The following is a 24,157-nucleotide window of genomic DNA, read 5'->3' as shown; positions in this document are numbered from 1 at the left end:
TATAGAAGGAAAAGAGAAGAAAGCCCAGGATAGAACCCCGGGGAATATCTACAGCTAGAGGAAGTGATAAGGAGGAGGATCTAGCAAAAGAGATAGAGAAGGAGTGGTCAGATAGGTAGGAGGAGAACCAGGAGAGAGTGGTGTCAAGACAGCCTAGAGAGAAGAGAGCATCAAGGACAAGAGAGTAATGGTGGATGGAACAAGTGATTCAAGGTCCCTGCTTCCTTAAAGAGAAATAATGAATTGAGGGAAATTGTGATAAGGAACCTGCTTCCAACAGCCCCCCCCCAACATTTTCCTCAGATTTCTTAGTCACAGGACCTTCAGAAGAGGCTGTAAAATATGGTGGCCTTAGGGGGTAGCTAGGTGGCGTAGTGGATAGAGCACCAGCCCTGAAGTCAGGAGTACCTGAGTTCAAATCTGACCTCAGACACTTAACACTTACTAGCTATGTGACCCTAGGCAAGTCACTTAACCCCAATTGCCTCACCAAAAAAAAAAAAATTGTGGCCTTTGTTCCACTTTCCACCAGCTATGATTCCCAGTCTGGTTTCCCTCTGCTTTCTCTATTGACCCTTTTAAATATGCATGCTGCTTTCTTCTCTTTATTTAGATAGAGAAGTAAAAATGTAATTGAAATTTACCTTATCAGTGGATTTTTCTCTCTCTCCCAGAAGCCTCCAAAAACATAATTTCAGAAATCAGAGAGCTTAAAAAGCAATGCCAAATGTTGACCTCTGAGCTGGTATCTGAGTCTCTCTTCTCTGTGGTAGTTTCTGAAGCTGAAGAGCCTGGTAGACCAAGGCTACAAAGACACTTTCTAAAATAGTTTCTATTCTAAAACCCTCTTCCTGATGATGGGAGGGTATTAGCATATGTCCCGGAAGGAGGAATGGGATGGGGATAAGAATCTGGGCTGTGGCTTATTCAATGGCAGATGATAATGGCAAGTGCAATTTTCATTCTTGTACCACTTTAAGTCTGAAAAATAAATTGCTTTTATATCAGTTATTACATTTGCTGTAATGGCAGAGAATTATTTATCATGAAACTGTTTCCAACCAAGCCCTTTAGCCCTTTGGTATCTGACCCCCAGAAGAGAGGTCAACCAGACAATTAATTTCTCCTGTAACCCACCTGCCTTCTCCCCAAAACACATCACCTTGAAGGGATTGAAAAATGTGAATGAGCTCCCTACCCTATGGACCCATGTTTTCCTTGAGAAAGATAGTGTTTCCTACAACCTCACTAGCACTGCAGGTCATGCTCACAATTCTGAGGTTATCTGTGAAGTTCATCATATTCATTACAAAATCCTCTGCAGGAAAAAAAGAGGTTGTCAGATATTATCTGAGATAAGTGATTCACACCCAGGGTCCATTCCCCACCCTACTATGGTGGGAAAAGAAAGAAGGAGGAGGAGGAGGATCAGAAGACCTAGAATTAAGGGAATTTAATGATCATTTGGTTCAATTTCCTTATTTTGCAGCATTTGAAATTACTTTTCTAGAGTTAGACAGGTAGTAAAGAGCTAGAATTTGGAAGAAGATCTAGGTTCATGTTCTGGATCTGTCACTTACCAAGGGTAAGTCATTTAAGTGATCTAAGTTATACCATTTCACCTTTATGAGTCTCAGTTTTCCTATCTGTCTGGCAATGATATCCCTTATATTAGCTACCTCACAGAAAGCTGTAATGAGGAAGTGAGGAAGAATGTTATGTCAGAGGTGAGCTATGATTATTTCTTCACTAGGAGAAGAAAATCTTAGACAAAGAGAAGATTCAAGTATTAACAAATGATTGAGATTAAGAGCCCTAAGGTCTTCATAGGGGGAACAGGAAGCTATAGTGTTAATATAAGCATATATACTAGTGTAAAAGTTAATACTTTACACTTTACAGGAAAAGTTAAGTGACCTAGACTATTGTGTGTAGATAAGGGATTTTCAATGTAAGTATTTCAAACAAGGCAATTTATTAGCCTCGTGCTCTAATTGTCTCCCTTTCCCATGCTCAACAAGTTACTCTGAAGTATTAAATATGTAGTGGGGAGGATGGGACTGGCCGATAAGAACCCAGTCTTTAAAGAATGCTTGGATTTGTCTTTCCTGGTGAGTTACACAGAGTATGTGCTGATTGTCCCTGTTGACTTCTAATTCAAAATATGGCACTTGGGAAGTCTGTTACCTTCCATCTTTGAATAAGATCTGCACCTGTGTAATCAGGAAAAAAATCTTTCTAGAAGAGCTAAGAAGACCCAGTACTCATAAATTGATAAGCATGAACTAGGTGTTTATATAAAAGGAGGGATGAACCCATGAGCTCATCAGGTGAATGTTTAACAACTAGCTCTCTCCCACAAGTCACACTTTTGAGTTTAATCTTCCTTATCATTATTTTGTTCATCACTTTCTTAAATTTAGAAAATCAACAAAAACATTACATCAAGATCTCATTGATACCATTTTACAACTACTGAGGTGTAAATGCTTACAGTGAACATGTAACAACTGGCTCTACCAAGGAGGTTCAAGATGTCTCCACAGCCTTGGATCCATCCTTCATGTTGGATCATCCCTTCAATCTTTGCTCCTCCTTTCATTCCTTTTAGTAAATGAGAAAGAACTATTTTCTGCTGGATTGGGAAACAGCAGTGTTTGTGAAATACTGACTGTGTTCTTTGGAGATGTGTTCACCATTAAATACAGATCTCTGAAAGACTGAATATTGCTGAAATGGCCTTGAGTCAATAGACAATCCTTTCCCTCAGTGAACTGCATATCAATTGCTAAGTAAAAATCAAGCAAATGATTACATTGAGAATATTTCAGTTTACTCGGTTCCCTGGTCTAGGACTAAAAAGGATTAATATTAATATTGACCTCTTTTCTAAAGAATCCAGTAATTGTTTAGACAATGATCGACATCAGGCTTCTTCCTTGGAGTGTGGTTTGCCATCCCAGGAAGCTAATATTGCTCAATAGGAAAGAGAAGCTTGACAAAAGGTTACAGGGAATATTTGGTAAAGAACCATATTATCCTGTTGAAATTCACTAATTTCAAGGCAGAGTCAAGATAGCAGAGTAAAGGCAGCAACTGAGCCAAATTCTTACAACATTCCTCACCAAACTATTTTAAAATAACACCTCAAATTGAATTCTGGAGATACAGAGTCAACAAAATGTCAGGGGGAGACATGTTCATAGCCTGAGACAACTTAGGGGCAACAGGAAGTGTCTGTGACACTGGGGTGTGCCTTGTAGGTGGTTGTGACAGTGGCAGTAGCAGGTTCAGGAGCTCTCATCCCAGAGATAATAAAGTAGTTGGACAACTATCCAGAAACAGATCAGAGGGGTCCCTTTGCTGGCACTGAGTATGGTTGGTGCTGATTGGCAACACTATTGCCCATAAGCAGTTCTGAGTTGCAGTTCTAGCACAGAGAGGAGCACTTAGAGCCAGTCACAAGGGAGCAAGGGCCCTGGTCACAGTTCCAAGGAAGAGAGTGGTACTAGTACTTTTGGCTATAGGAGAGGAAATGACCTGGTCACAGACCCAGGTACAAGTGGAGCACTAGCACTTCTAGCTACATGGGAGCTGAGGATCTGATCATTTTCTCAGGTTTGAAAAGGGCATTAATGCTTGTGGATGTAGAGGAGTAGTGGCCCTATCTGGGTATAGACTAGCACACAGAAATATTGCAAGCAGTCAGAAAGAAATAATTTAAATATCAAGGAGCTACAGTCAGTATTACACAGGACCTGGCAACTTCAACATGAAAGGATGAGAGGGCTTGGAATATGATATTCCAGAGGGCAAAGAAGCTTGGATTGCAACCAAGAATCTACTACCCAGGAAAATTGAGCATAATCTTTCGGGGTGGGGGGTGGGGAATGGACATTCAATGAAATAGGGAATTTTAAAACTTTCCTGATGAAAAGACCAGAACTGAATAGAAAATTCCGTCTTCAAATACAAAACTGAAGAGAAGCATAAAAACTTAAAACATGAAAAAAACCAAAACATGTTATTCAGTAAGGTTAAAATGTATAAGTTGATTTTGAGGTGATGCTATAAATTTAAGAAGTTACAAAAAGGATTAAACTGGGAGAAGAGAAAAGGGGAAGCAGAATGGGGTAAATTACATCACATGAATAGTCACAAAAGACCTATTATAATAGAGGGAAAGAAAGGAGGGGTGAGCATTGTTTGAACCTTACTCTCATCAGATTATGCTCAAAGAGAGAATAGCATAGGCACTCAGTTGAGTATAGATATTTATTTTACCCTATAGGGAAGTAAGAGGGGAAAGGGAAAAAAAGGTGGGGCTCTGATAGAAGGGAGGGAAGATTGAGGGAGGTGGTGGTCAAAAGCAAAACACTGGTGAGGAGGGATGAGATGAAAGGAGAGAGAAAAATAGAATAGAGGCAAAAAAAACAAGGAGAAAAATAATATGTAGGCAAATACACGGTAATCATAACTGTGAATGTACATATAATGAACTCTTCATAAAACAGAATTGGATAGCAGAACGAATTAAAAACCAGAATCCAACAATATATTGTTTATAAGAAACACATGTTAAACAGAGAGATACACACAGAGTAAAGGTATGAGGCTGGAGCAGAATATATTGTGCTTCATCTGAATTTTTTAATTTAATTTTTTTTTTTTTTGCAGGGCAATGGGAGTTAAGTGATTTTGCCCAGGGTCACACAGCTAGTAAGTGTCTGGAGCCGGATTTGAACTCAGGTCATCCTAAATCCAGGGCTGGTGCTTTATCCACTGTGCCACCTAGCTGCCCCCTTCATCTGAATTTTTTTAAAAAGCCGTAATAGCAATCCTGATATCAGACAAAGCAAAAGAAAAAAAATAGATCTAATTACAAAGAGACAAGGAAGGAAACTACATCTTTCTAAAAGGTACCATAGACAATGAAGTAATATCAATATGAAACATATATTCACCAAGAAGTATAGCATTTAGATTCCTAGAGAAGAAATTAAGTGAGTTACAGGAAGAAACAGACAGCAAAACTATACTGCTGGGGGACCTTAACCTCCCCATCTAAGAACTAGATAAATTTAACCACAAAATAAATAAGAATTAAGGAGGTGAATAGAATTTTAGAAAAATTAAATGTGAGAAAAACATTTAGAAAAAAAAATAAATATAAAATTTCTGGAGAAAACTGAATGGGGATAGAAAAGAATATACCTTTTTCTTAGAAGTACATGGCACCTATACAATAACTGATGATGTATTAGGGCATAAAAACATGAGAGTGAAATTCAGAAAAGCAGAAATAGTAAATGCATCCTTCTCTGATCATAATGCAATAAAAATTATGTGTAATAAAGGGCCATGGAAAGATAGACCAAAAATTAATTAGAAATGGGGCAGCTAGGTGGTGCAGTGGATAGAGCACCGGCCCTGGAGTCAGGAGTACCTGAGTTCAAATCTGGCTTCAGACACTTAACACTTACTAGCTGTGTGACCCTGGGCAAGTCACTTAACCCCAATTGCCTCACTTAAAAAAAAATTAATTGGAAACTAAATAATCTCATCCTCAAGAATGAATGAGTCAAATAACCAATCATAGAAACAATCAATAATTTCATCAAAAAAGAAGAAAATAATGAGACAATATGCAAAACTTATGGGATGCAGCCAAAGTAGTTCTTAGAGGAAATTTTATATATCTAAATGCTTACATGAATAAAATAGATAAAAAGGTCAATGAATTGGGCATGCAACTAAAACATCTAGAAAAAGAACAAATTAAAAATCACCAGTTAATACCAAATTAGAAAATCTGAAAAGCAAAGGAGAGAATTTTAAAAAGTGAAGGTAAGTAAATCACATAATTAACAAATAAAACTAATAGCTGGTTTTATGAAAAAACTAATGACATTAACAAACCTTTCATTAATTTGATTTTTAAAAAGAAGGAACAAAACCAAATTGAAATTAAAACAAAAATAGGATCTATTTTGCCCAGCTGTATTCCAATAAATTTGACAATCTAAATGAAATGGATGAATATTTATAAAAATATGTCGCCCAGATTAATAGAAGAAATAAAATACTTAAACTCATTTTAGAAAAAGAAGTTGAACAAGCCATCAATGAACACTGTAAGAAAAAATCTCCAGAGCCAGATGGATTTACAAATGAATTCAACCAAACATTTAAGAACAATTCCACTATTAAATAAACTATTTGGAAAACAGGCAAAGAAGGAGTCCTACCAAATTCCTTTTATGAGACAAATATAGTGCTGGTATCTAAATAAGAAAAAGCAAAAGCAGAGGAAGAAAATTATGGACCAATTTCTCTACTAAATATTGATCAAAAATTCTGAATAGAATATTAGCAAAGAGATTACAGCAATTTATCATGAGGATAATGTACTATGACCAGGTGGGCTTTCTACCAGAAATGCAGGGCTGGCTCAATTTTAGGAAAACTATCAACATAATCAACCACATCAATAACAAGATTAACTGAAATAATATGACTATCTTAATAGATACAGAGAAAGATTTTGACAAAATACAGTACCCATTCCTATTAAAAACACGAGAGAGCATAATAAGTGGATCTTTCCTTTAAATTATAAGCAATATCTATCTAAAACCATCAGCAAGCATTTTATGTAATGGGCTAAGTTAGAAGTGATCCCATTAAGATCAGGAGTGAAACAAGGATATCCATTATCACCACTTTTATTTAATATTTCACTAGAAATGTTACCTTTAGCAATAAGGGAAGAAAAAGCAAATGAATGCATTAGAATAGGCAAGGAACAAAATTACCTTTCTTTGCACATGATATGATGGTATGTTTATAGAATCCTAAAGAATCAACTAAAAACACTTGAAACAATGAACAACTTTAGCAAAGTTGTAGGATATAAAATAAACCCACATATATCATTAGCATTTCTGCATATGACCAACAGAGCCCAGCAGTAAGAGATAGAAAGAGAAATTCCATTTAAAATGATAGTAGACAATATAAAATATTTGGGAATCTACTTACCAAGGCAAACCTGGGAACTATACAAACACAATAACTTTTCACACAAATAAAAGCAGATATAAACAAATAGGAAAATATCAATTGCTCATGTGTAGGCCAAGGTAATATAATAAAAATAACAATTCTTCCAAAATTAATTTACTTATTAGTGCCATACAAATAAAACTACCAAAAATTATTTTATATAGGTAGAAAAAATAATAACAATATTCATCTGGAAGAACAAAAGGTCAAGAATATCAAGGGAATTAATAGGGGAAAATTCAAAAGAAGGTGGCCCAGCCATACCAGATATAAAACTATATTATAAAGTGGCAACCATCAAAACTATTTGGTACTGGCTATGGAGCTATAGAAATAGAGTGGTGAATCAGTGAAATGGGCTAGGTATACAAAACACAGTAGTAAATGACTATAGCAATCTACTGTTTGATAAACCCCAAAATTCCAGCTTCTGAGGTAACAGCTCACTATTTGACAAAAGTGCTGGGAAAACTGGAAAATAGTATGGCAGAAACTAGGTATAAACAAACATCTTACACCATATACAAATATAAAGTCAAATGGGTCCATGATTTAGATATAAAGGATGATATCATAGGCAAATTTAAAAATCAAGGAATAGTTTCCCTATCAGATCTATGGAAAGGAGGAGAATTTATGACCAAAGATAAGATAGAGAACATTATGAAATGCAAAATGCATAATTTTGATTACATTAAATTAAAAGGATTTTACACAAACAAAACCAATGTAAAACAACAACAACCATGTAACCAAGAAAGTAATAGAAAGTAGAAAACTGGGAAACCATTTTTATAGCCATTGTTTCTGATAAAGGCCTCATTTCTCAAATATATAGAGAACGGAATCAAATTTATAGGAATACAAGTAATTCCCCAACTGAGAAATGGTCAAAGGATATGAAGAGACAGTTTTCAGATGAAGAAATTAAAGCTTTCCACAGTCATATGAAAAAACATGCTCTATCATGATTGATTGGAGAAATGCAAATTAAAACTACTCTGAGGTACCACCTCACAACTATCCAACTGGCTAACAGGAGAAAAAAGAAAATGATAAATGTTGGAGATGTAGGAAAGTTGGAAAACTAAAGCATTATTGGTGGAGCTGTGAACTGATGATCCAACCTTTCTGGAGAATGATTTGGAACCATGCCCAAAAGGCTGTAGAGCTTTGAATACCCTTTAACCTAGCAATACCATTCCTAGGTCTATATCTCAAAGAGATAATAAAAAGGGAAAAGGGCCCGCATATACAAAAATATTTATAGCTGCTCTTTTTGTGGTGGCAAAGTACTGGAAATTGTGGGGATGCCCATCAATTGGGGAATGGCTGAAGAAGTTGTGGTATACGAATGTTCCAAGTAGTTTTTGAGTTGTTCAGCAGCTGAAGCCCCTCAGTCCTGGAAACAGGGAAGACCAAAACACAAACTTAGAGGAAGACAACACTGTCAAAATGCCTACCTCCAAAGCCTGAAAGGGAGAGCTGAATTGGTCTCAAGACCAAGAAGCCCTCTTGGAAAAGCTCAAAAAGGATACCCTCTGGTTCTAAAACACTGGTGCAGTTTCCTTTGATAATTTCTTGAAATATGTTGTCTAGCAGCTGAAGTTGAGTTTTAAGTTGAGTTGAGTTGATTATCTAGGATTCTCTAAGTATACTATCATATCTGCAAAGTGATAGTTTTGTTTCCTCCTTGTCTATTCTAATTCCTTTAATTCTATTTTCTTCTCTTATTGCCAAAGCTAACATTTCTAGTACAATATTAAATATTAGAGGTGACAATGGACATCCCTGTTTCACCCCTGATCTTATTGGGAATGCCTCTAAACTTATCCCCATTAATATGTTTGCTGATGGTTTTAGGTAGATACTGCTTATTATTTTAAGGAAAACTCCACTTATTCCTATGCTCTCTAGTGTTGTTGTTTTTTTTTTTTGGTGAGGCAATTGGGGTTAAGTGACTTGCCCAGGGTCACACAGCTAGTAAGTGTGTCAAGTGTCTGAGGCCAGATTTGAACTCAGGTCCTCCTGAATCCAGGGCCGGTGCTCTATCCACTGTGCCACCTAGCTGCCCCTCTCTAGTGTTTTTAATAGCAATGAGTACTGTATTTTATCAAAAGCTTTCTCTGCATCTGTTGAGAAAATCATATTATTTTGGTTAGTTTTGTTATTGATATGGTTGATTATGTTGAGTTTTCCTAATGTTGAACCAGACATGCATTCCTGGTACAAATCCCACCTGGTCATAGTGTATTATCCTGGTGATGAATTGCTGCAATCTCCTTGCTAATATTTTATTTAAGATATTGGTGTTGATATTCATTAGGGAAATTGGTCTGTAATTTTCATTCTCTGCTTTGGATCTGACTGGTTTAGGTATCAACAGCATATTTGTGTCATAAAAGGAATTTCGTAGAACCCCCTCTTCAGCTATTTTTTCCAAATAATTTGTATAGTATTGGAATTAATTGTTCTTTAAATGTTTGGTAGAAATCACTTGCAAACCCATCTGGTCCTGGAGATTTTGTCTTAGGGAGTTGATTGATGGTTTGTTCAATTTCTTTTTCTACTATGGGATTATTTAAAGATTTTGTTTTCTCTTTTGTTAATCTGGGCAGTTTATACTTTTGTAAATATTCATCCATTTCATTTAAATTGTCAAATTTATTGGCATACAATTGAGTAAAGTAGCTCCTAATTATTGCTTTAATTTCTACTTCATTGGTGATGAAATCACCCCTTTCATGTTTGATATTGGTAATTTGGTTTTCTTCTTTCATTTTTTTAATCAAATTAACCAAAGGTTTATCTATTTTATTGATTTTTGTGGTATATGAATGTAATAGAATACTATTATGTTATAAGAAATTATGAGCAGTCAGATTTCAGAAAAACCTGGAAAGACTTAAGTGAACTGATGCTAGGTGAAGTGAGAAGAACCTAGAAAATACTGTACATAGTAACAGGAACATTGTGTGAAGATCAACTGTGATAGACTTAGCTCTTCTCAGCAATACAATGATTGAAAACAATTCCAAAAAATTCATGATGGAAAATGCTCTCCACATCCAGAAAAAGAACTATGGGGTCTTAATGCAGATCAAAGTGTACTATTTTCACTTTTTTGTTATTCTTTTGGTTCCTTCTTTCTTATGCTTTTTCCCCTCTTGTTCTGATTCTTCTCTCACAACATGACAACTGTGGAAATATGTTTAACATGATTGTCCTCTATAACCTATATCAGATTGTTTGCTATCTTGGGGAGGGGAGAAGGAAGGGAGAAAAGGGGAAAAAATCAAAACTCAAAATTTACAAAAATAAATGTTGAAAACTATCTTTACATGTAATTAGAAAAAAATAAGATACTATTTTTTAAAATAAAGAAAAAAGAAAAAAAAGAAAATGAACGATCAACAACAACAAATTTAACCATAAAAAGCAACTATGGAAATAGGGGTGTCCAAGACACAAACTCAGAAGAAGATAACAGTATTAAAGAGAGCTACAACCAAAGTCTAAAAGAAAACTGCTAATCGAACACCAGCCCAACAAGAATTACTAGAAGAGTTAAAGAAGGAGAGAAGAATGGAAGAGGAAAAATTGGGGAGAGAAATGAGAATGTGCAAATAAAAAATTATGAAAAGAGAATTAACATCTTCATAAAAGAGACACAAATAATACTGAAGAAAATAACACCTTAAAAAACAGAATTGGCCTAATGGTAAATGATGCACTTAGATAAATGATTAACTGAAGAAAAAAATTCCTTAAAAAGAATTGGCCAAATGGAAAAAGAGGTAGAAAATCTCACTAAAGAAAGTAATTCCTTAATAATTAGAATTGGTCAGGTGGAAACTAATGACTCAATGAGACATCAAGAAACAATAAAACAAAGTCAAAAGAATAAGAAATTAGAAGAAAATGTGAAATATCTAATTGGAAAATAGATTGAGGAGAGCTGGAACCCAAGCTTCTGGGGCAAGAACTCACTATTAGACAAAAACTGCTGGGAAGCTTCTACATTAAAGGATCTCAGGGCATAGAATGTGATATTCTGGAGAGCAAAGGAACTGGGATTACAACCAAAAATCACCTGTCCAGCAAAACTGAGTATAATCTTTCAGGGGGAAAAATGGAAATTCAATGAAAAAGAGGACTTTCAGTTATTTGTTATGAAAAGACCTGAACTGAATAGAAAATTTGACTTTTAATACAAGACCCCAGAGAAGCATAAAAAAGTAAACAGGAGGGGCGGCTAGGTGGCGCATTGGATGGGGCACTGGCCCTGGATTCAGGAGTTCCCGGGTTCGGGTCCGGCCTCAGACACTTGACACTTATTGGCTGTGTGGCCTTGGGCAAGTCGCTTGAGCCCCATTGTCCCGAAAACAAAACAAAACAAAAAAACAGAAAAAAAAAAAAAAGGAAACAGGAAAAAGAAATCATGAGGGTTGTTAAAAGGTTAAAATGTTTACATTCCTACATGGGAAGATAACACTTCTAACTCATAAAAACTTTCTCAGTATTAGGGCAGCTGAAAGGAATAGACTTAGAGGGTACAGGTGTGAATTGCACATAAAGGGATGATATTTGTAAAACATTTGGTTTTTGTTTATTTTTTGTGGGGTAGGCAGGGTGGGGTGGATTATGTCTGGAAATGGATTTGGGCTCAGGGTCTCCTGGGTCCAGGGCTGCTGCTTTTTCCACTGTGTCACCTAGTGGCCCCATGATGACAACTTTAAAATAGAGTTAAGGGGGGGGGGGCAGCTAGATGGCGCAGTGGATAAAGCACCGGCCCTGAATTCAGGAGTACCTGAGTTCAAATCCGGTCTCAGATACTTGACACTTACTAGCTGTGTGACCCTGGGCAAGTCACTTTACCCCCATTGCCCCGCAAAAAAAAACAAAAAAAATAGAGTTAAGGGGTAAGAGGAATGCACTGGAAGAAAGGGAAAGGGAGAGACAGAATGGGGTAGAGTAGCCCACATAAAAGAAACAAGAAAAAGCTCATGGAATGGAGGGGAAGATGAGGAAGGAGTGGGGGAGTGAGTTATCCTTACTCTCATCAGAAGTGGCTCAAAGAGGGAATAACATACACACCCAAGTGAGTAAAGTAATATATCTTGCCTTGTGGGAAAGTGGGAGGGGAAGGGGATAAGTGGGGAGAGGTGAAGGAAGGGAGAACAGATTGAAGGAGGGGGCAGTAAAAAGCAAAACACTTTTGAGGAGTGATAGGGTGAAAGACAATAGAAAATAGAGTAAATTTCAAGGGGAGGGAATAGGATGAAGGGTAATACAGTTAGCAATAGTAACTGTGAATGAAATGATGAACAGTATGCTATCATAAGGACTTATGAAAAATGCAATCCATATATAGAGAAAAAATTGATAGTATCTGAATATAAATTGAAGTATATTTTTGTTAGTTGCTCTTTCTAAGTTATTTTGTCTGTTTTTATCACAACCTAACTAATGTGGAGATGTTTTGCATGACTGCATATGTATAACATATTAAATTACTTGATTTCTTAGGGTGGGGTGGGAAGGGAGGGAGGAAGAAAATTTGGAATACAAAGCTTTTTTTTTTAAAAATCAGTGTGAAACAAACAAAAAAAAACCAACAACAAAATCAATGTGAAAAATTTGTTTTGGAGGGCAGCTAGGTGGCGCAGTGGATAGGGCACTGGCCCTGGAGTCAGGAGTACCTGAGTGCAAATCCGGCCTCAGACACTTAACACTTACTAGCTGTGTGACCCTGGGCAACTCACTTAACCCCAATTGCCTCACTAAAAAAAAATGTTTTTTACATGTAACATTGGGAAAATTCTCAATAAATACATAAATTAAAAAAAAAAACCTGCTGGGGAAAAATCCCTCAATAAAACAGTGACAGAAACTAGGCATAAATGGGTATTTACACAATATACCAAGATAAGATCAAAATTGGTATATGATTTAGACATAAAGGATGATATCGTAAGCAAACTAGGGAAGAATGGGGAAAAAAAAACCTACCTGTCACATTTATGGATAAGAGAAGAATTTATGAACAAACAAGAGAAAAAGAGGATCATAAGAGGTAAACAGGATAATTTTGATTATATTTTGCACAAATAAAACCAATGCAACCAAGATTAGAATTAAAACAGAAAGCTGGGAAACAATTTTTTACAGCAAATATCTCTGATAAAGGCCTTGTTTTTTTTTCAAATATATAGAGAACTGAGCCAAATTTATAAAAAATATAACCCATTCCTCAGTTTATAAATGATCAAAGGATATAAACAAGCAATTTTCAGAAGAAAGCAAAGCTATCAATAGTCATATAAAAACATTCTAAGTCACTATTGGTTCAAGAAATGCAAATTAAAACAACTTGGAGGTACTAACTCACACCTATCAGATTGGCTAACATGACAGAAAAGAAAAGGGGCAAATGCTAGAGGGAATATGGGGAAATAGGGACACTAATATACTATTAGTGGAGTTTTAAACTTATCATTTAAGACATTAATTGCCTTCATTCTGAGTTATCAGATGCCATTTGGCCAGGATGCAATATGATCACAAGAGGAATATATTCAAGAGCAGACATTGAACTGTCACATGAAGGGAGACATGCATGAAGTCAATGTATGGCTGAGGGAATGGCTTTTGACAAATGTTGAGGTTGGCTTCTCTTGGTTTAATTCCCACCCACCCCCACAATATTGTACAGATGGCTGGAAGTTTTCATCCCACCCATCTCATTCTACACCTGGCTTCTATGTCCCCTCCTATATGTCTGATGCCATGGACATCTCAATCCTATACATCTGATTAAGTCTGACTCAGTTTCCTCCAATACGTTTGGTGGCATGAACATATATCCCATCCACCTATTTTAAACCTGGCATATGGCATGGGCAGTAGTATATATTGTTCAAGTGTGGGAATGCTCATATCCCATCATTTCTCTGTTCTTTTATGGTAACCCCCATAATTATCTCAGGTGTCATGATAAATACAGTGTTGAATTTGGCCTTGACATCTGTTACCAATTATATTAGATTCTTTAATTTCTCATAATGGCATGAGGATAATTAGGCAGATGATGCAAAAAGTGATGAAACAAAGATAAAAGTTATTTTTAAAAATTAATATCACAGCAATTATCTTCTCAATTTATCTTCCACAAGGGGGGACTATAGTAATATTAAGTTTTAGAGAATGTTTCAATTTTTGTTTCATTATATGTTTCATGTGTAACAACTAAGATTCTGAATTCCCTTAGACATGTTTTTAAGAATTTTCATTGTTTGATTTGATTATTGACAAAGCTATTTTAAAGTTGTATTAAGCTCAATTTTGTAGGAAATTTTCCTGTCTGATTACCAGCATCTACACATCAACCCCTGAAAAGACTTCCATTCCATGACTACACCCAGAGGACAAGACTTTAAAAGACTTTAAATGAACAGTTTTGTTTTATTGGGGTTTTTTTTCCCCTTCTGTTAAGAGGCCCTCCCTTTGCAGGCAGTGTCAAAGCACCGGTTCATGAGGGACCACCCCTCTGGACAAAATTTCCCCTTTCTCCCTTTTCTATATTGTTATTAACATATTTTTTGTTAGCAGAAGGCATTATATTCTGTTATCTTTGACTCTTTTCATCAAGTAAGCACCACATGTGTTTCTCAAAGGAACAAAGGGGGGACTGTAACAATTGGAATGATGCCACCTGCTGGGAAGTTACTGTAGGAAAGTTCCGCCAGGAGGAGAAAGCATCTGAGGGCAAGCCATGCAGTCAGGTCCTTGGTGTCACGAATTGATGTTTGCTCATAGGTACTGTCAATCAAGGCTACCAGCCAATTAACTTGGAAATGTGTGTGAAAATGGATGGGATGTTCCCAGCTTCACAGGAGGCGCTGGGTCCTTTTTGTTCCTGACCTTGCCATGGCTGGTCGGATGATGGGGTCTCTTAGAAATAGTTAGATTTTTACCTTTCCCTCTGATCCTAATGCTCTTTAATAAATACTTAAACACTTAAATACTCTTGCTAAAGCTTACAATTTATTCATGACCACTCATTAGATTTTAGATAGAATAGCTAGAATTTTAGCCTCTCACAAGATGCTACATAGTTGAAGAAAATGTTACCAAAGGAACATGACTGACTTTCTCAAAGTAGTCCTGGTAGTAAGTAACAAAGCCATGATCTTCTTTTGGTCTCTGGATTTAAACATTAGAAACTGTCACCCTTGTCACTTTCCAAGAATAGGTTATATTTCAGTAGGGTCACCTAATTAGGGGGTGAGGACAGTCATTCTCTGTAATATTTGCCCAAGCCTGAGACCTTAGCACTTAGCAAAATGCATGGACCATATTAAGTGCTTAATATTTATCGACCAATTATCTATTGTTGACCAAAGGATAATTCTAGGAGGCTTTTACTAGGAAAACAGATCTGCTAAGAATCCAGGTACTGGGCTAGACACAGATTGGGAAAGTAGATGTCTAAAGACTATCAGTTCTCACCTGCCCTATATGATAATTCCTTTTGTCATTTTAACCTTCAGGGCGAGACGTTTCTGGCCAGTTCTTTGTAATTTTCCTTCTGGGACTGAAGGTGCTATTGTTGCTCAGCATATCCTGGCTCTATGTCATCAGAAAGCAAAAAATAAAAGGTATGATGGGGTTTTTAACCTACAATTAAGAAACTGGGAACTGAAGGAGGAAGGCCCCAGAAGCTAGTCACCACCAGTCCAAAGAAGCAGCAAACTATGTCTCACCATTGTGGTTCAGGTATTTCAGTCTTACAGTTGTAGCTGGAGGAGACCCCATTAAGCCAGACTTTGCCCAAGATCTCCTGGATATCCCAACAGTCTCCTGGGATCCTCGCAATGGCTCCTGGCTCTCAACAGAGACATTTGAATGTCTCTGGATGGAAAGAGCACCTTGGGGCAGAGGTGAATAATGGGGAGGGGAGAGGGAAAGGGGGATCAGAGTGTGTTAGTGGGGAATCTGCTTTATGTCTGTTCTCTATTTCCTCCTACAGTTTCAGAGGCTGCCCTGTCTGTCCCAATCTCCTCAGCTCCAGTTCCTTAGGTTCAGCCTCCTCCTACCTTCAACCAGGTTGGTGAGCTAGGATTGGAAAACCATGAGACAAAGCCTTCTCCATCTCAACACCCTCCCCTGCAAAGTATCCTGTAGCTCCCCGGTGCCTTCTCCTCTTTGGAGAGGACAGCTGACCCCAAGTTCTCCCCTGGGAGCCTTGGATCCAAGAGCTGCACCTGAGGAAGAATGTGGCAGACATCAGGCTGGACTTGGCGTCCCCCCATTGATCCACACTTCAGAGCAGAAGTGAAGGCACCACTAAGCCCTGATGCTTGCAGCTTCTACTGTTTCTTTCTTATCAGCAAAAGGGAGAGCCACCTAATTGCAGAACCCACACAGAAATTTGGCATAGATACCAATGGGTTTCTCAGAATGCCCACAGCTCCCTATCTTGCACTTTATAAAGAATTGATATCTTTTCGTTTTACATCAGTTTTATTTCCCAATATAATCTCCACCCCCCAGATATCTGTACTTTATATTGAAGAACAAAAAAGAAGAAAAAATAGTTCAGCAGAGCTAGCCAGTGCTTAAATCAAAGATGACAGTATTTGTAGTATTCTATACCTAGAGTCCCCCCTCCACCTTGGCAAAAGATGGAGGGAGGTATTTTCTCATATCATCTCTTCAAGGCCAAGTTTGAGCACTGCATTCACTTTCAATTCATTGTTATTGTTCTCTCCATTTATACTGGTGTAGTCATTATATGTATTTGGTTAATTCTATGTCTTTTCATGTTTCTCTTATAGTTTACATCCTTTACTTTTCATACTGCAGCAATATCATTACATCTCTATACAACAATTTATTTGGGCATTGTTTTGTTTTCAGTTCTTTGCTTCTACAAAAATGGCTTTTAGAAATTGTTTGTTCTTCTTTGATTCCATTGGAATATATGCCAGCAGTGTGGTATCTGGTTTAAAGAGTGTGTACATTTTAGTCACTTCCTTAAGATAATTCCAAATTGTGTTCCAGAATGGTTCACCTAATATGAAGCTCCACCAACTGTGCATGCCCCCTCCAACCATTGTCATCTTTTGTCATTTTTGCCAATTGTTGATCATGAGTGAAACTTCACGGGTTTTTTGTTTTTGGTTTTGTTTTTGTTTTGCGGGGTAATGGGGGTTAAGTGACTTGCCCAGGGTCACACAGCTAGTAAGTGTCAAATGTTTGAGGCCAGATTTGAACTCAGGTACTCCTGAATCCAGGGCCAGTGCTTTATCCACTGTGCCACCTAGCTGACCACGAAACTTCACATTTTAAAAAAAATTCATTTCTTTTATTATTAGTGATTTGAAGGAAAATTAAAATATTTGTTGTTTGTAGTTCACACATATAATCCATATGGGCCTAACATAGCACATACATCTCTTTCATCTATAAAATTGATATAACAACACTTATTTCCCAAGATTAATGTAAAGATAAAATGAGATATATATATAAAACTCTTGACAAACCTAAAAGAACTACACTAGCTAATACGATTACAGTAGGCCCTCCATCAGAGGATTGATGTGATAATCAAATGAAATGATACATGGAAAGGGTTTTGCAAATCTTAAAGATATATAACTAAATTTCTATATCTTTCAGATGCATGGGATTGAGATGTCCATGGCATCAGGCCTATAGGAGGGGGCATAGAAGCCAGGTGAAGAATGAGATGGGTGGGATCAAAACTTCCAGCTACAAGAAGCTGTAACATGCTAAGTGGCCAAACTCCTGTAAACCATTTTGGCAGATGGACTAAACCAAGTTGAGGGTAACTGAGTTGTCTCAAACCCTTTGGCGAGTTAGTGGGGTTTCTCTGCCAAGCAGGTGAAGATTTCCCCTGGTAGAATGGACAGATGAGAACAATTTTCCCAATGGCCATGAAGGCAGATGAAGCAGACACTGTGGAACACTTCAAACCTGCTTAGGGGCAGCTAGGTGGCGCAGTGGATAGAGCACCGGCCCTGGAGTCAGGAGGACCTGAGTTCAAATCCCACCTCAGACACTTAACACTTACTAGCTGTGTGAACCTAGGCAAGTCACTTAACCCCAATTGCCTCACCAAAAAACCCCCCCAAAACAAAAAACAAAACAAAACAAAACTTGCTCAGACATCAAAGACATGAAGGTCCAAATCTTGAGCCATCACTGGTTGTCTTGACTCTGTCCTGCCACTGAAATGTAATGACTCTTGAGGAGAAGGTGAGGCCAATGACTTCATGAAACTCTGCCTTACTTAAATCCAAATTTCTTCAAGAGTCAAAAGACATCACCCATACCATTTTTACCTATCCCAAAGCCTTGTGGTGACAGACCGGTGCCAAAGCAGCAGATGTGGATACTCTGGGAGCTGTAGTCACAACTCTACACACAGGTGGGCCATGCCACAGGGTTGTCTTCTCACTGGAAGCAGCAGTGGAATTTGACAGCTCCCTGGGAATCTGAGCAGCTTTTTGAGGACCACACACCTCTTGTTAGGAAGGGGCTAGAAAAAGTGGCCTAAATAATGTCTGCTTACTCAACCCTGTTTGCCTCAGCAGGCAGGGATCCCACCAAGTGGTCAAAACACACACACACACACACACACACACACACAGGGACATGTAAAAAATATACAAAAATTTCTACAAAGATGATTCCACTAACCATTCATACAAGGAATGTGTACACCCCTATGGACAACACAAAATCCAGTAGAACTACCTGAAAGATGAACAGCTCGTGTTGTGAGGGAACTCAGCAGGTATCACATCCAAATAACAGCCCTGAGTGAAACAAGGCTGGCAAATGAAGGCCAGCTTACTGAACTCAGAGCTGGATACACATTTTTAGGGAGTGGCTACAGTGAGTGGGAGTGCCATGAAGCTGACATAGGTTTTGCAATCAAAACTAATCTAGTGAACAAGCCTGTGTGCCTACCAAAAGGAGTGAATGACAGGCTCATGACAATGTGATCGCCACTTGCAGGACAGCATCACATCACCATCATTATTGCCTAGGCTCCTAACATGAAGTACCTTGATGAGGTCAAAGAAAATTTTATGAAGACACAGAGACCCTCAATATCAATGTGCCAAAAGAGGACGAACTTGTAATTCTGGATGACTTTAGTTCTAGAGTAAGCACAGACTACCAGACATGGCAGGGAATTCTTGGGAGTAATGGAGTTAGAGACAGCAATAGCAATGGTCATTTACTACTGAATACTTCTCATCACCACCACTGTTTTCCATTTACCTAAACACAATAAAACAAAGTCGCTAAGTGTTTAAAGCACCTGGCCTGAAGACAGAAAGAACTGAGTTCAAATTCAGCCTCAGATACTTACTAGCTGTGTGACCCTGGGCTCCTAATCTAAGACTGTTTGCCTCAATTTCCTCATCTGTAAAATAAACTAAAGAAGAAAATGGCAAACCACTAGGATCTTTGCCAAGAAAGTCCCCCAAATGGAGTCACGAAAGGTCAGATATGACTGTAACAACAGAAATCAAAAACATACTAAAAGAAGAGCATGATAGAGACAAATAAGAGATTCATGTAGAAGTCTAAGAAAATTTTACCAGAATCACTTTTAGATAAGGAGGAGGGGGCAGGACACTGTTCAGCAATATTTCAGAGAGAAAGTACCCCCTGAATTTAGCCTTAAAAGAAGAGAAGGATTTTCAATTCAGAGATGAGGAAGCAGAAGGAGGGGAATGTGCATGTTTACAAAGATAAGGGATGCTAGGATGAGCTTATGAACGAGGGAGTGTCTGGGGTTTTTCTGGGATATTGAATGCACAAAGCAATAGTGTATATAAATAAATATAAATAAATAAATAAATATAAAGTAGGAAGAATAGATTGGAGCCTTACTGTAGATACCTTTAAAAGTCAAGTTAAGGAGTAAAGTATTTTCTCTCTAGGCAATAGGGAGCCACTGCATGCTTTTTAAAAGTGGATTGCATAAAAACCAGACTATTATTACCATTCCCAGCAAGACCTGAAACAAAGAGAAGTTGAACTGAAATCCCTCCCACTTCCCATGTCTCAGCCAAGAAGAGGTTCCTTTAACCCCAGCTGGTTACCAAGCTAGCATTGGGAGATGTGATTCACTCCAATTTTTCCCTTCAGAAGATCCAATGTCCAATTTATGAATCCAATCCAACAAAGAGTCAGACACAGAGAGGAAGCCCCCAAAACCCATGACAATGTCCAGTCTCCTCTACCTACTTGGTGCCTCTCTGCCTTATTGGCTGCTGATTCTGCTCTTTGGCTTTTCTGGTGGGTGGGGAACCCTTGGGGAGAAGAGAGAAGAATCTAAAAGTTTGTCATACTAATGGACAGACCATTATGGACAGGCAGGGTGGCTGTCTGTGAATGGAGTCACCCCAAGGACCTTCAGGGCCAGGCAAATGCTTAAAAAGACTAGAAAATATGTAAGCCCATGGTCTACATAAAGTTCTTCTTTCTCTAGAATGTTATTCTTTATACAATGGTTTCCTCTCAGGAGCACAGTGAGATAGAGAGCCCAAATATTACTGTCTCCATTTTTTAGGTAGGGAAAATGAGACTGAGAAAAGTTGTGTTTCTGATTACAAAGATGGAAAGTGACATACCTCTCGGTTTTCTTGACCCAAGGCTAGTAATTGTTCTGATGTGATGATATTCCCTCACTGTTAGTACTTCCGGTACTTTCCATAGGTGACTGGGAAACCTCTGAATATTCTATATCAGCAGAGGTACAGACAGAAAGTATGATATAGTGGCAAGAACTGTGGAGTGAGTGTCAGAAAGCCTAGGATTTAGCTCCACATGTGCCAATAACTTGATTCATTTGTTTGGGTGAATATCTGAACCTGTCTGGACCTAAAATAACAGCATAGAATTAGATAATAATAATATATTATTAGCAGTTGGCATGTCTAAAGGAATTTATTTATAACTTACAATGTTTGGGCACAGAATAGCTCTATGAAGTAAGTAGTACAATATCATCATTTCCATTTAACCAATGAGGAAATATAGGGTCATAGATGTTAAAGGATGTCCCCAATGTCATATAACTATTAAGTGGTAAAGCTGGAACTTGACCCCAGGCCCCTCTGACCTGATTTGTAAGGATCTTTCACATCAATTATCTGATTATTTCTTACATATATAATGTATGTAAAGCCCTAGAATACATAGCAGGGATGCAATGGTGTAAAAACAGCTTGGACCCTCTCTGCTCTAGAAAGTTAGCAACATGTTGAGGGAGGAATATGATGCAGACATATAATAATAAAACAAAAAGTAGAATGTGATAGGGGCAGAAGACATTTACTGCCTGTGTAACTCTGGGTAAGTGACTTAACTTCCGTGTCTCAGTTTCTGCATCTGCAAAAATAATACTTGCCCCTCAGGGCTGCTGTGAAGATCAAATGAATTAAGCTATAGAAAGTGTTTTGTAAATCTTAAAGCACTATGTAAAGGCTAATTACTATTACTGTTGTTGATATTATTGTGATTTATATATCTATTTAAGCACTGTGATCAAACCTGGGTAACCTTTGAACTCAGGTCTCCCTGACCCCAATTTCTGCATTCCATCCACCCTATTGAGCATCTCACATGTTTATTGAGGTGACTTAACTTGAAGACTCTGAGGTAGTCTCTGCCTAGGACTGATTAACGAAGAGGTATATGGTAAAGAGATAACTGGCAAAGGAGAAGGAAAGGCAGAACTTTTAGATCATGGTCACTAGGACCTAGCTAAGAGGCATGAAACCAAGAAGTGAAGGAAAGAGGGAAAAGGAAATGGTGTTTGAAAGGGAATAGCAGAAACTCGTGGATGAGAAATTATGAAAAGCTAGAAGTGAGAAGAGATATGGGAGATGGGCACCGGGGACTCTGGGATGGTCATTTAGCCTAAGCCAAGACTCAAAATTGGAAAGTCTTTTTCCCTCCCCAGGACCTTTGACTTGGATGCCTCGCATATAACCCAAACTAGATGCAGAGAATCAGGCCCTGGGATGATCCAGGCAGGAAAACTGTGTCAAACCTCATCTTTCCTTCTAGGAGCCTAAGGCCAGGAGGAAATCCAGGTGCTGCAGCCCAAGCATCCTATTTCTGTGGCAGAGGGAGAGACAGTCACCCTGTACTGCACAGTGCCTGGGATTCCACCACCAGGACCAGTGAAATGGTTCAAGGGGAAAAGACCCCAGAGACAGGAAATTTACAATTTCAGGGAGGCTCCTTCACCAGGATAAAGGCAGCCGACCCATCAAACAACAACAGAGCCTTCTCCATCAGGATAAGCAATATCACTTCAGAGGACTCAGGCACCTATTACTGTGTAAAGTTCATAAAGGGGACTCCTGACACTGAATTTAAATCAGGTGGGGCACCATGTTGTCTGTGAGGGATAAGTACAGAGCCCTGGGAACCCTGTCCTTGTTCTGCTAGGAATGCCCAGGACCAGGAATCCTGCACAGAGGCCTCTTTTTTTGAGTTCTGTCCTTTTTTGTCTATTTTTGAGGTTAAGGAAACAAAGTAGTAGGACAAGGAAGGTTCCACTTCCAGGACAAAGTACCCCAAATCCAGGAGGGTATGAAATGTCCAGACCTGGGTCTTAGGCTTCCTTGATTGTACACCAGCTTCCAGGATACTAGTCCCTCTAGATCCATTCAAGGGACCTTAGCCTTCCCCGCCCCCCAAGGTTTTCACTTTTCATTCTTCTTAACTTCCACTGGTCACTAAACCCCAGCCCAAGGCACTGGCCTCCTGGTGTGGGGAAAAATTATGTCTTCTACCCCATCATCCTTTTGTTGCTTTAGGATTCCCTCCTCCAAAGTTAGGTGATTATGGTCAGAAAACCAGAGTTTGAAATCTTGATAGTGGCACAATTATGGGTGGTTTCGTGATCAAAAATATGACCATCTGTGTCAAAGCCAGGGTAGAAAAAAATGAGGAAGAAAAGAAAAAAGAAAAGAAATAAAGGTCATGGCAATTTTGAATGTTGATGAACTGATGTGTGATGATGTTGGAGGGGGCATTAACATGTATAATAATCTCCCTGAGTATGGAGGCATGGGTTGGGTTGGAGAGAATGGGGGTGAACCAGGTTCTGAATTCTTCAGAAAGGAGGGAGAATAATGACTTAGAGGTCAGTAGATGACATGGACAAGGGTGTGGACAGTGTGATATGGGCACTTGACTTGAACCTCAACAGACGAAAGGTTGCAGAGCCATGGTGACAGAGAGGAGACCTGAAAACCAATGAGAAACAAGCAGTAAGCCAACTCCTCCTGTCCTGTGTGTCAGGAAACATGAAGGAAGCAGGACAAAGGATCATTGAATTTGACCAGGGATGTGGTTTTTCTGTGAAGTCAGACTTTCATGTGTGGTAGATAATGTGGAACACGAAAAAGAGAAGGCCAGGGTAATGAAAGGTTTGTTTATGATTGAGTGGGGGTGAGGGAGAAGGGTCAAGAGGGGTCAACGGGAACAGAGGGCAGAGGAGGAAAGACCCAGGGGACACTTGAAGGCCCTTAATCTTCCTAACAATGATAGACATCAATGACTTTCAGACAGCTCAAACCCGATGTCCAGAAGCAGCTCTGCAGTGATCCAGGCATAAGGTGATGAGAGCCAGGGTGGCGGCAGTGTCAAGGAAGAGAAGGGAAACATTTGAGAGATGTTGTGAAGGTGGAAGTGAGCGACCTGGGCAACAGCTTGTATATGGGGCTGAGAGATAGTGCAGAGTGAAGGAGGACTCCTAGGTTGTGAGCTTGAGGGAATGGCAGGAGGTTGTTGTATTCTACACTAAAAGGGAAGGTTTAAGGGGGAAGATTAATGAGTTCTGGTTTGGACATAGTGAGTTTAAGTGTCTGAGGCTGGATTTGAACTCAGGTCCTCCTGAATCCAAGGCCAGTGCTCTATCCACTGCACCACATGCTATAACTTCTTGAAGCCACAGGTGAAAAGTTTATGGGATCTCAGAGAGAACTACCACCTCTGGTGTGAGGGTTTTCTGAGCACTTTTCAG

The 24,157-nt window shown here is 38.5% G+C and overlaps 1 protein-coding gene across 1 annotated transcript in view; it reads left to right on the top strand.

The window, feature by feature from the left end:
• The window catches only part of LOC122744024 (signal-regulatory protein beta-1-like), a 40,399-nt gene extending 23,474 nt beyond the window's left edge, over positions 1–16,925 (top strand). Inside the window, exons 4-5 of the mRNA XM_043989323.1 lie at positions 15,618–15,725; positions 16,097–16,925. Of these exons, the coding sequence (XP_043845258.1) occupies positions 15,618–15,725; positions 16,097–16,146 (158 nt within the window). The 3' untranslated portion in view covers positions 16,147–16,925. The remainder of the gene's footprint in view (positions 1–15,617; positions 15,726–16,096) is intronic.
• The last annotated feature ends 7,232 nt before the right edge of the window (positions 16,926–24,157 follow it).

The sequence above is a fragment of the Dromiciops gliroides genome, chromosome 2, assembly GCF_019393635.1.
Source record: "Dromiciops gliroides isolate mDroGli1 chromosome 2, mDroGli1.pri, whole genome shotgun sequence".
Classification (NCBI taxonomy): Eukaryota; Metazoa; Chordata; class Mammalia; order Microbiotheria; family Microbiotheriidae; genus Dromiciops; species Dromiciops gliroides.
Note: the sequence above shows the minus strand (reverse complement) of the source record. Positions and strands in the feature narration are given on the sequence as shown.